The sequence below is a fragment of the Prunus dulcis genome, chromosome 8, assembly GCF_902201215.1.
Source record: "Prunus dulcis chromosome 8, ALMONDv2, whole genome shotgun sequence".
NCBI lineage: Eukaryota > Viridiplantae > Streptophyta > Magnoliopsida > Rosales > Rosaceae > Prunus > Prunus dulcis.
The window spans coordinates 3,121,222-3,133,008 of NC_047657.1; the positions used below are offsets into that span (position 1 = coordinate 3,121,222).

Below are 11,787 nucleotides of genomic sequence, written 5' to 3' on the forward strand. Positions count from 1 at the left end.
GATATTAATTTTCTATAAACCATTGAAACAAGAAAATTTCCTATATATATGTTGGCACCAGAAAAATAAAATAAAAAATCAATTGTGATAGCATTTGGAAGAGCTTTGACTCAGCTCCACTGTTTGGTGTTTCAATAGAATAAGTACCTTTTGTAAAGGGTTACTAGGGTTGTTTAATTACAAGACAAGGTCAGGTAAGGAAGAATATATTTATATGACTATTGTGGGAACCTAATTAAATCAAAACCCTAGGTCAAATAATTCCTACCATTTGGGGATTATTTGACCAAGTTGGGAATCAATCAACCTAATTAGAAGTTACTCAATTTAATTGGGAATTTTCCAATTAAATTGAACATTACCTAATTAGGTTGAGATTTGATTTGGTTAATTACCACGATCCCCAATTAAATGAGGAATTGCCTAAATTGAATCAGGATTGATTGATACCTACCACAATTAGGGATTTGATTTACCCTAATTAATCAAATCCCTAATTAATCAAATCAATTCCAAAAAGGGGAGGAATAATTCCCTTCCATCTACGGAATTATTCCTCTGAAACCCTAGCCTTCGAGACCTCTATAAAAGCATAGCCACACACAATGGTTGAGGTACGTCAGAATTCCTACTCAAACTCTGCATAAGTTATTTCTTAAAAACCCTAGCAACCTCCTCTCTTTCTCTCTCTCACACAAGGCTCCGGCCACCACACACGGCTCCGGCCACCCGGTTTTCCTTGAATTACCCTACCTAACTTAGGCATCGGAGGGCCTTTGGCCAACACCCCCCGGGTGTGGTCTTTTACTCCGATCTGTTTTGCAGGGAGAAAGAGAGGCGGAGAAGACGAAGGAATCTTGGGCGAATATTCTCGTGGGGAAATTTGCTCCCACAAATTGGTGCTTTCATTGAGAGCACGAGTTATACTCAACGCGTGCTCAAGGAATCCGTTCCTCCTATTTTCCAATCCACCGAAGCCTTCCAAACAACCATGGTTGGAAGCATGAACACGAGAGGCAAAACCGCCGCGATGGCTAGATCCGCGACGGCCCAAAGCCACTCCACCCATGATCCCGCGATCGACATGGTGGCACCGCCACCTCTCACCACCGCACCGGCCACCGCCGCCGAACATGGTGGAACTTCCCATCAAGATGGACTCGTCACCACCGCCGACCCGGGGCCGGTCTTGGAGCGACTCCAAGCATTCCCTTCATTGCCTCCACGCGCGACGCACGCTCCTGCATACACCTCCAATGAAAACCTAGCCCGTGTGCAGTTGGGCTCCACGCACTTCTCTCCTCCCGATCCACGAAGTCAAGCAGACGTTAATCTAAGAGTTGACCAGCTAGCTCAGAGAATGGACGACCAAAGCAATCTAATGAGGCAGCTCATCAACCAAATAGGCGTTGCTCAAAACCTTGGCCTTGGACAACCGGGCGAGGAGAGAAGGCTAGACGAACGCGCCGGTGAACGACTCGACGTCCGTGCCCGCTTGGGCCCGCAGGGAGGTGTACATCAACGACTAGGCCCCCAAGGAGGTCAGCCAGATAACCCTCACAATGAGGATCATGAGGAAAGACGCTCCGTTACTCACTCTCGAAGAACCAATTCTCGTCGACTGCTACGGAGAATCATTCGCAGGCGCAGTCCACCAACACTCCAACTAGGCAGCACGGACGAGAAAGTCGACTCTCAGAGGACAACGAGGAAGTCAGTCAATCCTGTGGAGGTCGCCAACGCAACAAACTAGCAATGTGTGCAGAGGACGTTGAGAAGCTCGTAAATGACCGACTCCAAGACTTGAAGACTGGAGGAAACTTCGAGGATTCACTACGCAAGGAGATGGACCAGGTGAACTCTACGCCTTTCACCCTCGATATCGAGCAGGCTGTTCACCCAAAGCGATTCTCGACACCCTCGTTCATACACTTCAAAGGGGATTCCGATCCCGAGAGCCACATAAAACACTTCAAAAGTGTTATGATCCTCCACCAGGCTGACGACGCGCTAATGTGCAAGGTGTTTGCAATGACTTTGCTAGGAGCAGCCCAAGACTGGTTCCATACCCTGCCATCTGGGTCGATCAGCAGCTTCAAGGAGCTAGCTTATATCTTCACCAAAGAATACACTTCTTACCGGATGATCAAGAAGAATCCTGACCACCTGTTCAACTTGCAAAAGAAGTACGAAGAATCCCTTCGAGATTACATCAAGAGGTTCAAAGCAGAAAGGGCGAACATCATCGGATGTGACGATCGAATCGCGTCATCGGCCTTCAAGAGGGGCTTGCCAGTTGAGTGTGAGCTGTATCGCGAGCTGACCATCTCTCCCTGCCAAACACTAGTAGAAGTCTTCGCTACAGCAGAGCGCTATGCGCTTTGGGACGATGACCGGACCGCCGCAAAGAAAGCTGCCAAGCAAGCCGATCAGCCGGTTGAGCCGACAAGCCAAAGAAACGACATGATAAAAGACAGGGATGGGGGCAAGCGCGAATTACAGCCTCAGGGAGGTGCTCCAACAACTGAGACCTACACTAAGTTTACTATTCCGATACAGCAGATCCTAGCCCAAGTAAAGGACATGCCTTGGTTGAAGAAACCATTGCCTTTGAAGGGAAACCCAGCCAAGAAGGATACCAGTAGATACTGCGAATTCCATGAAGGGCACGGTGATTACACAAATGACTGCTTCGCCTGGAAAAAGCACCTCGAAGAACTGGTCGGAGACGGCCATTGCGCGGAATTCATCGCAAAAGGGGCTATCCAGCAAGTCAAAGATCGTGACGCGACTACCAATGAACCTCCACGAAAAAAGTCATACGGATCAGCACGATCTTAGCCGACTTTAAGAGCCCAAGCTGACCACCGAGGAGCAAAAGAGAAAGATCATGTAAGCGACAAGCGAAGGTCTCCCAAGCTGTCACTTGCTACCCAATCATGAAAGACGATCCCGACATCACCTTTTAAGGGAAGGAAGTTCTAAGACAACGGAATGCCCATCACCTCCGAATGTGCTATCCACAAGCTCCTCGCCTATCAGCTCGCTCCAAGCAGGCGGCCAGGCCTCCCTCACCTCCATTGAAGACAAGTTACTTTTGATGTTACCTCTGCAACTCATCTCTTTTGTTCAATAAAGCAATATAGTCACGTAGCATCAATACATGTTCAAGCTTTTCTTTCCAATGGAGTGTTCACAAATGCAATCGACACGTCTCCGGACGTAGGCCAAACGGGCCGCTCTCATCGACACGTCTCCGGACGTAGGCCAAACGGGCCCCTCTAATCGACACGTCTCCGGACGTAGGCCAAATCGCCACGTCTCCGGACGTAGGCCAAACGGGCCCACTCATTGACACGTCTCCGGACGTAGGCTAAACGGGCCCACACATCGACACGTCTCCGGACGTAGGCCAAACGGGCCGCTCTCATCGACACGTCTCCGGACGTAGGCCAAACGGGCCGCACTCATCGACACGTCTCCGGACGTAGGCCAAACGGGCCCCTCTAATCGACACGTCTCCGGACGTAGGCCAAACGGGCCCCTCTAATCGACACGTCTCCGGACGTAGGCCAAACGGGCCCTTCTCATCGACACGTCTCCTGACGTAGGCCAAACGGGCCGCTCTCATCGACACGTCTCCGGACGTAGGCCAAACGGGCCCGACTCATCGACACGTCTCTGGACGTAGGCCAAACGGGCTGCTCTCATCGACACGTCTCCGGACGTAGGCCAAACGGGCCGCACTCATCGACACGTCTCCGGACGTAGGCCAAACGGGCCCCTCTCATCGACACGTCTCCGGACGTAGGCCAAACAGACCGCACTCATTGACACGTCTCCGGACGTAGGCCAAATGGGCCGCTCTCATCGACGATTCTCTGGACATAGGCTAAACATGCTGTGACCTGAGAAAAACATCTTATGGGATGTGCAGAACACACCCGGAGTCTCTCAAGGGGACCCTGGTGCTCGCCAACCTCCTAAGGGAAATCACATACGAGATGTGCAGAACACACCCGGAGTCTCTCAAGGGGGACCCTGGTGCTCGCCACCTTCCTAAGGGAAATCGCATACGAGATGTGCAGAACACACCCGGAGTCTCTCAAGGGGGACCCTGGTGCTCACCAACTTCCTAAGGGAAATCGTCCTACGGGATATGCAGTGCATGCCCGGAGTCCTTCAAGGAGGACCCTGGTACTCCCAAATCTCTAAAGGAGGACGCGCAATCAAAACATAGGCTGGTTACTCAAGCAGTTCACAAGTCAAATATGCGAATTGAAGTTGGAAAATGTAACTGAAATTTCCATAGCAACAGACCAACCGGCCAAAGTTCAACAAAAAGAAAATGGTCAAATAAAGACCAGTTATTCTAAACAAGAAAGCAAACTACAAAGGCTGAAAAGAAACAAAAAAGAGTCTTCGTCTACTTGGAGACGCCAGCAGAAGACTCTTTACGCGGCAGCCTCCTCGGCATCCGCCTGACTAGCTACGTCATCAGCAACTCCATCTGCCTGTACCATGACCTCTGCATCATCCTCTCCGGCTACCTGCTCCTCAACTCCCCCTTCTATAGGGGGTGAGTTGGGACGGAGCGTCTCGATGTCTACATCGTCAATCGCATACAAAGAATCAATCTCATCTGAGCAGTGCAGGTAGCCCAACTTGTACGCATCTATGGTGGCTTCAGACTTGGATTCTTTAGCAGACTTATGATAGGCATGAAATCTAGCAAGGAGCTTGTCATAGCAAAGGGAGATGTCGGCATTCTTACGCTCAAGACGAAAGAAGGCCTCTTTTCGACTAGCCAAATCAACAGCAGAAGAGTTGAGCTCGGAATCCTTCTCGGTAAGAGAGCTTTTCAGCCCAGATATCATCGCCCTCAAATCAGACAACTTCTTCTCATAGCGGGCCTGCTCGACGGAAAGCTGGCAGGCCAATTCAGCATTCTTCTTCTCCAACTCGCTGAGTTGGGCAGAAGAGGGGGCAACAGCAGATGAGTTCCGAATAGTCTCAGCAGCAAAAATCAGTCCTTTTTGAATCAAATGGAATGACGCTTCCCTTTGTTTTTCCAAGGAAAGGCACGAGAAAGTACCAAGATCGCCAGCTTGACGGATGTGATCAACCAACTCAGCACAGGACGATGGATTTGACAAGAAGTTCGTCTTAAGCAGATCAGATACGCATGCATCCCCTACAGAGCTAGGCTTGTTCACCTTAGGACCAACTGCCGATGTGGAAGAAGAGCCCTTAGCCCGGGCAGATGACTCTCTCATCTTCTTAGCCTCTGCCAGCTTCATCTCCAAAGGAGTCAATGATTCTGGATCATGAGCAGACTTCCTATTTCGACCTTCATCTTTGGACCGGTGCAAACGACTCGAACTTCTAGGAGGAATGTCTGCATCTCTTTGACGCTCGGCAGAACTCAGTCGGGCACGAGTCGCTTCACGAAACATATCATGGGTTTCGGGCATGTCAGCAGGAGACTCGGGCAGAACACCCCGAATACCGCGCATACCACCAACCTTCGTGTTGTCTGCACCCACGAGATGCTTGACCCTGGCAGATGATGAGGGAGTAGACCCCACTTGTGTTTTCTCAGCAGAAGAAGGCCTTGGTTTCTTCCTCGAGGGAGACCTATCCTTTGCGTGCGAAGAAGTAGCTTCACCTCTCGGAGATTTGGCGGCAGCTTTTCTCTTTGAGAGAGATTCAGCAGAACATTCTTCCTGTCCGGCGAGCAGATCATCAAGGTCAGGACCATTCTGCTTCCACCTTTCGACATCCTCGACAGGGGGCAAACCACCATCTTCCTCCCGGTACCCGCTCAACAGCCAGCGCCACTCGCGAAACCTTGGAGGGATGTTCAAAGCACGACGGACCTTAGCCATATCCGGCCCAAACTCCAATTGCTTGCTGATGTCACTCACTGCAAGCAGAAGACAGAAGTTAGTCAGCCACACTTCAAGAAATTCAAATACAAGAAGCGCATCAAAAATTGCAAAGGAACATACCATCGCAATAGGTGATAGGAACAAGTGGGCCGTCACCAACATCGCCTTCCCACCGTCCGCTGACCTCCAACACATCGTCGTGCCAAGCATGATCTCCTTGACTAAAACTGTTGAACAACTTGGCCTTGTAGACGCGAACTTGGGCATACCGCTCGAAGTGCCTCACTTCGAAGAAATAAAAGAACTCTCGCACCGTCAGCTCCAACATGAAGAAACGACTCAGATTCTCGAAGCACATGATCGCCCGGTAAACATTTGGAGTACATTGGCTCGGGGCACACCCCATGGCGCAGAACACCTCCTTGAAAAGCTTTGACAGCGGGAATTTGAAGCCCAAGGAGAAGTAAAAGGGACGGAAGGTGATGATCCTAGCATCAAGATCATTCGCATCCACCAAAGGCTCGTTGTCCTTCCGAGACTTCAATAGCTTAACTCGCACGTCATCTGGAATGGCAGACGCATAAGCAGCTCGCCCCTTTTGGAACTGAGCATCAGTCGTGACGCGATGCAAGTTGGCCACAAACTTCTTGCTATGCACTATGGAGCCTCCCCATAAATACAAAGGGACTTGAGAACTGGGAGCCTTGCTACCATCTCCGGAGGACATGGTTGATCAACAAGTAGCTGCAAAAAGAAAAAAAATTCTATATGTTAGAATGCAAAAAAAATAAAAATAAATAAATAAACAGCAGCAGCAGCAATCAGAAAAAAAAAAAAAACAAAACAAAACAAAACAAGGCTGCTTGGATCAGCCCAGCGCGCAGCCCAGCTAGCGCCCTCGGCCCATCGCGCAAGACCAGGCCCAACTCGCTCCAGCCCTTCTTCCGCCTGGCCCGCTCAGGCGCAGCCCACCTTGCTCCAGCCCAGCGCGCCTTCTCAGCCTGGCCTGCGCGCACGCACAGCTCGAGCCCACCGACTTCATCCAGCGACGGCCCAGCTAGCATCAGCACGCAGCAGGAGGCCCAGCTCGAGTCCATGTAGCGCCACTCCTTGTGCAAGCCCATGATCTGCACCAGGTCAGAAACCTTCAGGCCTCCATGCTCGAGCCCAAGATGTGCAAAACCCAAATCTGCTGAACTGCCAACACCTCCAGCCATGCTCCAAGGCATGGACATGCATCCCATTCAGCTACCCACATCGGCTGGAAGCATGATCCAAGTTGCCAAAAATTGGAACAAAGGAAAATATATATATATATATATATATATAACTCAAGTCTAAATTACCTTGGGTGTGCGATGAAGACAAGAGCTCAAGAAGAAGGGAAAATTCTCCAAAGCTTACTCTCTCTCACTAATGAAATCGGAATGGATTTTGGATGTGAAGAATAAATTGGAGGAGCCCTACATTTATAAGAATAAAAATTCCTTGACCTACAAGGAATCACAAATTCTTTCCAACCTGGGAGTTCATAAAATTGGCAAGTCAAACACCTCCTCTACGCAGGAGCCCAAGTCCACGAAGGAAGCCCAGTTACAGCTGGACAGCCCAACGGATAATTTATATCTCCTACATGCCACCACGCGCTATGCAGAAGCTGGGGGGCATTTGTGGGAACCTAATTAAATCAAACCCTAGGTCAAATAATTCCTACCATTTGGGGATTATTTGACCAAATTGGGAATCAATCAACCTAATTAGGAGTTACTCAATTTAATTGGGAATTATCCAATTAAATTGGACGTTACCTAATTAGGTTGAGATTTTGATTTGGTTAATTACCACGATCCCCAATTAAATGAGGAATTGCCTAAATTGAATCAGGATTGATTGATACCTACCACAATTAGGGATTTGATTTACCCTAATTAATCAAATCCCTAATTAAATCAAATCAATTCCAAAAAGGGGAGGAATAATTCCCTTCCATCTACGGAATTATTCCTCTGAAACCCTAGCCTCCGAGACCTCTATAAAAGCATAGCCACACACAATGGTTGAGGTACGTCAGAATTCCTACTCAAACTCTGCATAAGTTATTTCTTAAAAACCCTAGCAACCTCCTCTCTTTCTCTCTCTCACACAAGGCTCCGGCCACCACACACGGCTCCGGCCACCCGGTTTTCCTTGAATTACCCTACCTAACTTAGGCATCGGAGGGCCTTTGGCCAACACCCCCCGGGTGTGGTCTTTTACTCCGATCTGTTTTGCAGGGAGAAAGAGAGGCGGAGAAGACGAAGGAATCTTTTGGCGAATATTCTTTTGGGGGAAATTTACTCCCACAACTATGATGATGAAAGACCAGGTATTAGGAGTTGTACCAAAAAGAAAGAGTAGTTAGGAGATAATTATATTTTTTTATAAAATTAGGTGGTATTTAACCAATGGAAATGTTCAATGCTTATGCTATATAATTTAGACAAAGAGAATGAAATTCATCTCCTTATTAACATTGATGGTGACAATTTAGACAATTTAGCTGGTGCGTATTTTATTTTATTTTTTGGTTCTTATTGTGTTTTCTTTTGGTCCTAAAACACAGATGTTATTCAGATAATTGGCAGGCACACCTCAATTCAATTTGATGCTGCTTAGCTACAAATGATGTTTACCAACTTGACTGAGTAGCTTTTAAACAGTCCCTTTAGTAATATTTCAAAGAGACAGATCTGTCATTTAATTTTTATGGAAATCAGTAAGTCGAATATATATATATACATATATATATATTTAATAACCCTAGTTGCTAGGGTTGTAGATTATAGGATTTTCAAAGTGAGAAGATAAAGAGAAAGGTGTGAAGGGGAAAGAAAATGCGAACCCTAGTTGCTAGGGTTGTAGATTATAGGATTTTCAAAGTGAGAAGATAAAGAGAAAGGTGTGAAGGGGAAAGAAAATGCGATATATATATATATATATATATATATAGAGAGAGAGAGAGAGAGAGAGAGAGAGAGAGAGAGAGAGAGAGGAAAATAGAAGAACGGGGAGAAATAGGAAAGAGAAGATGATTGTGCTAGTCAATAGGTCTCAGTTAGGTGGGATTGCAAGAATTCGCTTCGGGTCGGGTCTCCGGCCCTAATGGGGGTAGGTATAGGGATTCTTGATTTTTCAAAATACCCGATCAGAGACGAGTCATTGATAATATTGTTATCCTCATCTCTGAACTTGGCCCAATAAGGGATGTATTTATTTTTAGTTACAAAATATATTATAGGCTTATTTACTATAGTACCCCTTGAAACTTCTGTCAAATCTCACTTTACTCCCCTAAAGTTACAATGGCACACTTAATCCCCTTGACTGTGGTTTTGTGTTCCACTTTACCCCACATCATTAACGCCATTCAAAACACCATAAAAAAATGATGACGTGGCAGAGTCATTATGGTAAAAGTACCTATGGTGGCCAATTGTTGAGCATAGTCAGCATCCTACGTGGCACAATGGACCCCATAGGCTTTTAAAATCTAAATGGAAGCAGCTCAAGGGGTCAAATGGAACCCAGTGAACAATCTGCTTTCTTCTTCTTTGATAAAATGGTTTCTAAACACAAAAAAATTACTTACCACCATTTCAAGGATTTAAGGTTTTATACGCAAAGAAAAATTTCTCCATCTTTTGTTTGATTAAAAGGTGTGAAGATAAGGAGAAGAGTCGGTCGTTGTTGCATCTCATTGCTACTGTGGGAGGCTTGCTCAGCTGCAGATTTCTCGGATAGAGTCTAATCCACTTTGGAGATTTTTTGTGTGTCCAAAGTTAGAGGTAGGTTTTGGATTTGCTATTTTATCAAAATTTTGACAATAAATTGTGAGAATGTGATGGAACTTTTGTTTGAATGCAAAGGGGGAAAACTTTTGTAGGTTTTTTGTATGGCTTGATATTGAAATGCCTCCCCATGAGAGAGCTTTGATGGCTTGGCTGCTGAAGACAATGAGAGAAGTTAAGATCAGATTGGGCGTGCGAGAGCAAGAGAGAAGAATTTGTGGATTGCCCTATTTATTTCTTGGGCCTTTGTGTTTATGGTTTGGTTTGGGAATGTAATGTAATGTAAGTTAGGCAATGTGATATATTTGAAAGTTAGGCAATGTGGTATGTTTGAAAGTTAGGTAATGTAGTGTAATGTAACTAGTAGAATGACAATTTAGTGAGATGAGAGGCTTATGTAATTGTTGAAGCATTTTGAAAATGTAATGGTTTCAAAGCCCTTTTGTAATGGTTAAGACTAAACACTTTTGTATGCACCAAGAATTCTTGAAACCTTTCGGAGCTTTTGAACTACCATTGATTAATAACTTGTACATAGTCTTGTACATAAATTGTACATGTTCAATCCATGGCAATGCCAAAACAAAATACAAAAGACTGAATATGCACCTGTGATACCTATGGCAATGCCAAACAGTTTATACCCAAAAACAAAATAGACAACAAAATATCAAACAAATAGTTTCTACCCAATAACACATATGTTCACAAGACACAACAAAACATAAAACCAACATTCAACCCATAAAAACACATTCATATGCTTTCTTTGACCCAAAACACATGCGATAAACAAAATTGAGCAGAGTTTTTTCAATATCTTCATGGCTCAAACTTGGCTAAGAATGCTTTCCTCTTAGCTGGAGACTTAAACCTACTTAAACCTAACTTTCCTTTGTTCAGAAGCTTGTGGAGGTTGAGATGCTTGAGGCTGAGACCAATTTGGTTCTTAAGACTAAGATGGTTGTTCAAACTAAGATGATAGTCAAACTGAGAAGCTTGAGATGCTTATTCAAACTGAGATGCTTCTTCAAACCGAGAAGCTTGAGATGGTTGAGCTGGTTAGTGAGATGGTTGAGGACCTTGGTTAGATTGAGAAGATGCTTGGTGATGATTGGTCCTTTTTTTAGCCTTTGATATGATCTGAAAATCGTGGCAGAGTTAGATTAACATGAGCATTTACTAAAATAAAAAGCTGAAGAGTTCCATAATGCTACTTAAATAAAATAAACCCAACTTACTGGTTGTTTTTGCCTTGATTGTGTAGAAGATGATGCTTGTTTATGCCTTGATTGTTTATAACTCTATGAGTTGATGTGTTGCCTTGAGGTGCTCTCTTCTTTTGCCTTTGTGATGGTACTTGACCTACAAAAATCACATATGAATCCATATCATAATGCTAAACATACAAAACTTTTAAAATCAGATGCTTTGATTATACCTGGCTGCTACTCCCTCCATGATTTGTCCTTGCACATTTCCTCTTATTATGGCCCGCTTGATTATATATGCAACACTTGGTTTCCAAATTATATGTTCGCAAGTGTTTGTCTTTAGGATTAGAGCTTGGAGGTGGTTCAGCAGCTGACCTTACCCTGCTTTTGTATGGCTTCTCTAATTGCTTGTGATACATAGGTGGTAGCAAAGATGAGAAATTTGTTTTATGACAAGACCCAACCCAAATTCCACTTTGGAATCCGAGCCGAACCATGTGCATGTCTGACACCTGGAGGGTGCTGGGCACAAATGACTAAATTGCCCTTCTAACCAGAAACCAAAGTTTCTACAAGTTTGACTTTTGCCGAAAATTTGGCAGAGTCTCCCCTCTAATTTGCTAATTCCCAAAATTTTCCACATGTCAACAAGCATATATATAACCTAACTGTTCAGCATACATCTGTTTACATCCAAACAATTCAACCATAAATAAATGGCCCCAGGTCATACAGTAATCCTAGGGCAATATCATAGCAATTGGTTCAGAAATTTACAACAGAACAATTTGATTACAGAAGAAATCCTACATAAAGAAAAGGTGGAGCGGAGTGTGGTGTCTGCCATGTGGTGGC

At 45.4% G+C, this 11,787-nt stretch overlaps 2 protein-coding genes across 2 annotated transcripts; one reads left to right on the forward strand and one right to left on the reverse strand.

Annotated features, from left to right (window-relative positions):
* Positions 1–1,030: 1,030 nt before the first annotated feature.
* On the forward strand, positions 1,031–2,841 carry LOC117636984. Its single transcript, XM_034371710.1, has 2 exons — positions 1,031–1,327; positions 1,645–2,841. Exons 1-2 carry the CDS (start codon positions 1,031–1,033, stop codon positions 2,839–2,841), a joined length of 1,494 nt encoding a protein of 497 aa, XP_034227601.1.
* Positions 2,842–4,454: 1,613 nt separating this feature from the next.
* LOC117636985 lies at positions 4,455–6,618 on the reverse strand. The gene is made up of 2 exons (XM_034371711.1): positions 6,012–6,618; positions 4,455–5,926 (listed from the first exon to the last, which is right to left on the reverse strand). The coding sequence occupies exons 1-2, from the start codon at positions 6,616–6,618 to the stop codon at positions 4,455–4,457; spliced, it is 2,079 nt and encodes a 692-aa protein (XP_034227602.1).
* Between the last annotated feature and the right edge of the window lie 5,169 nt (positions 6,619–11,787).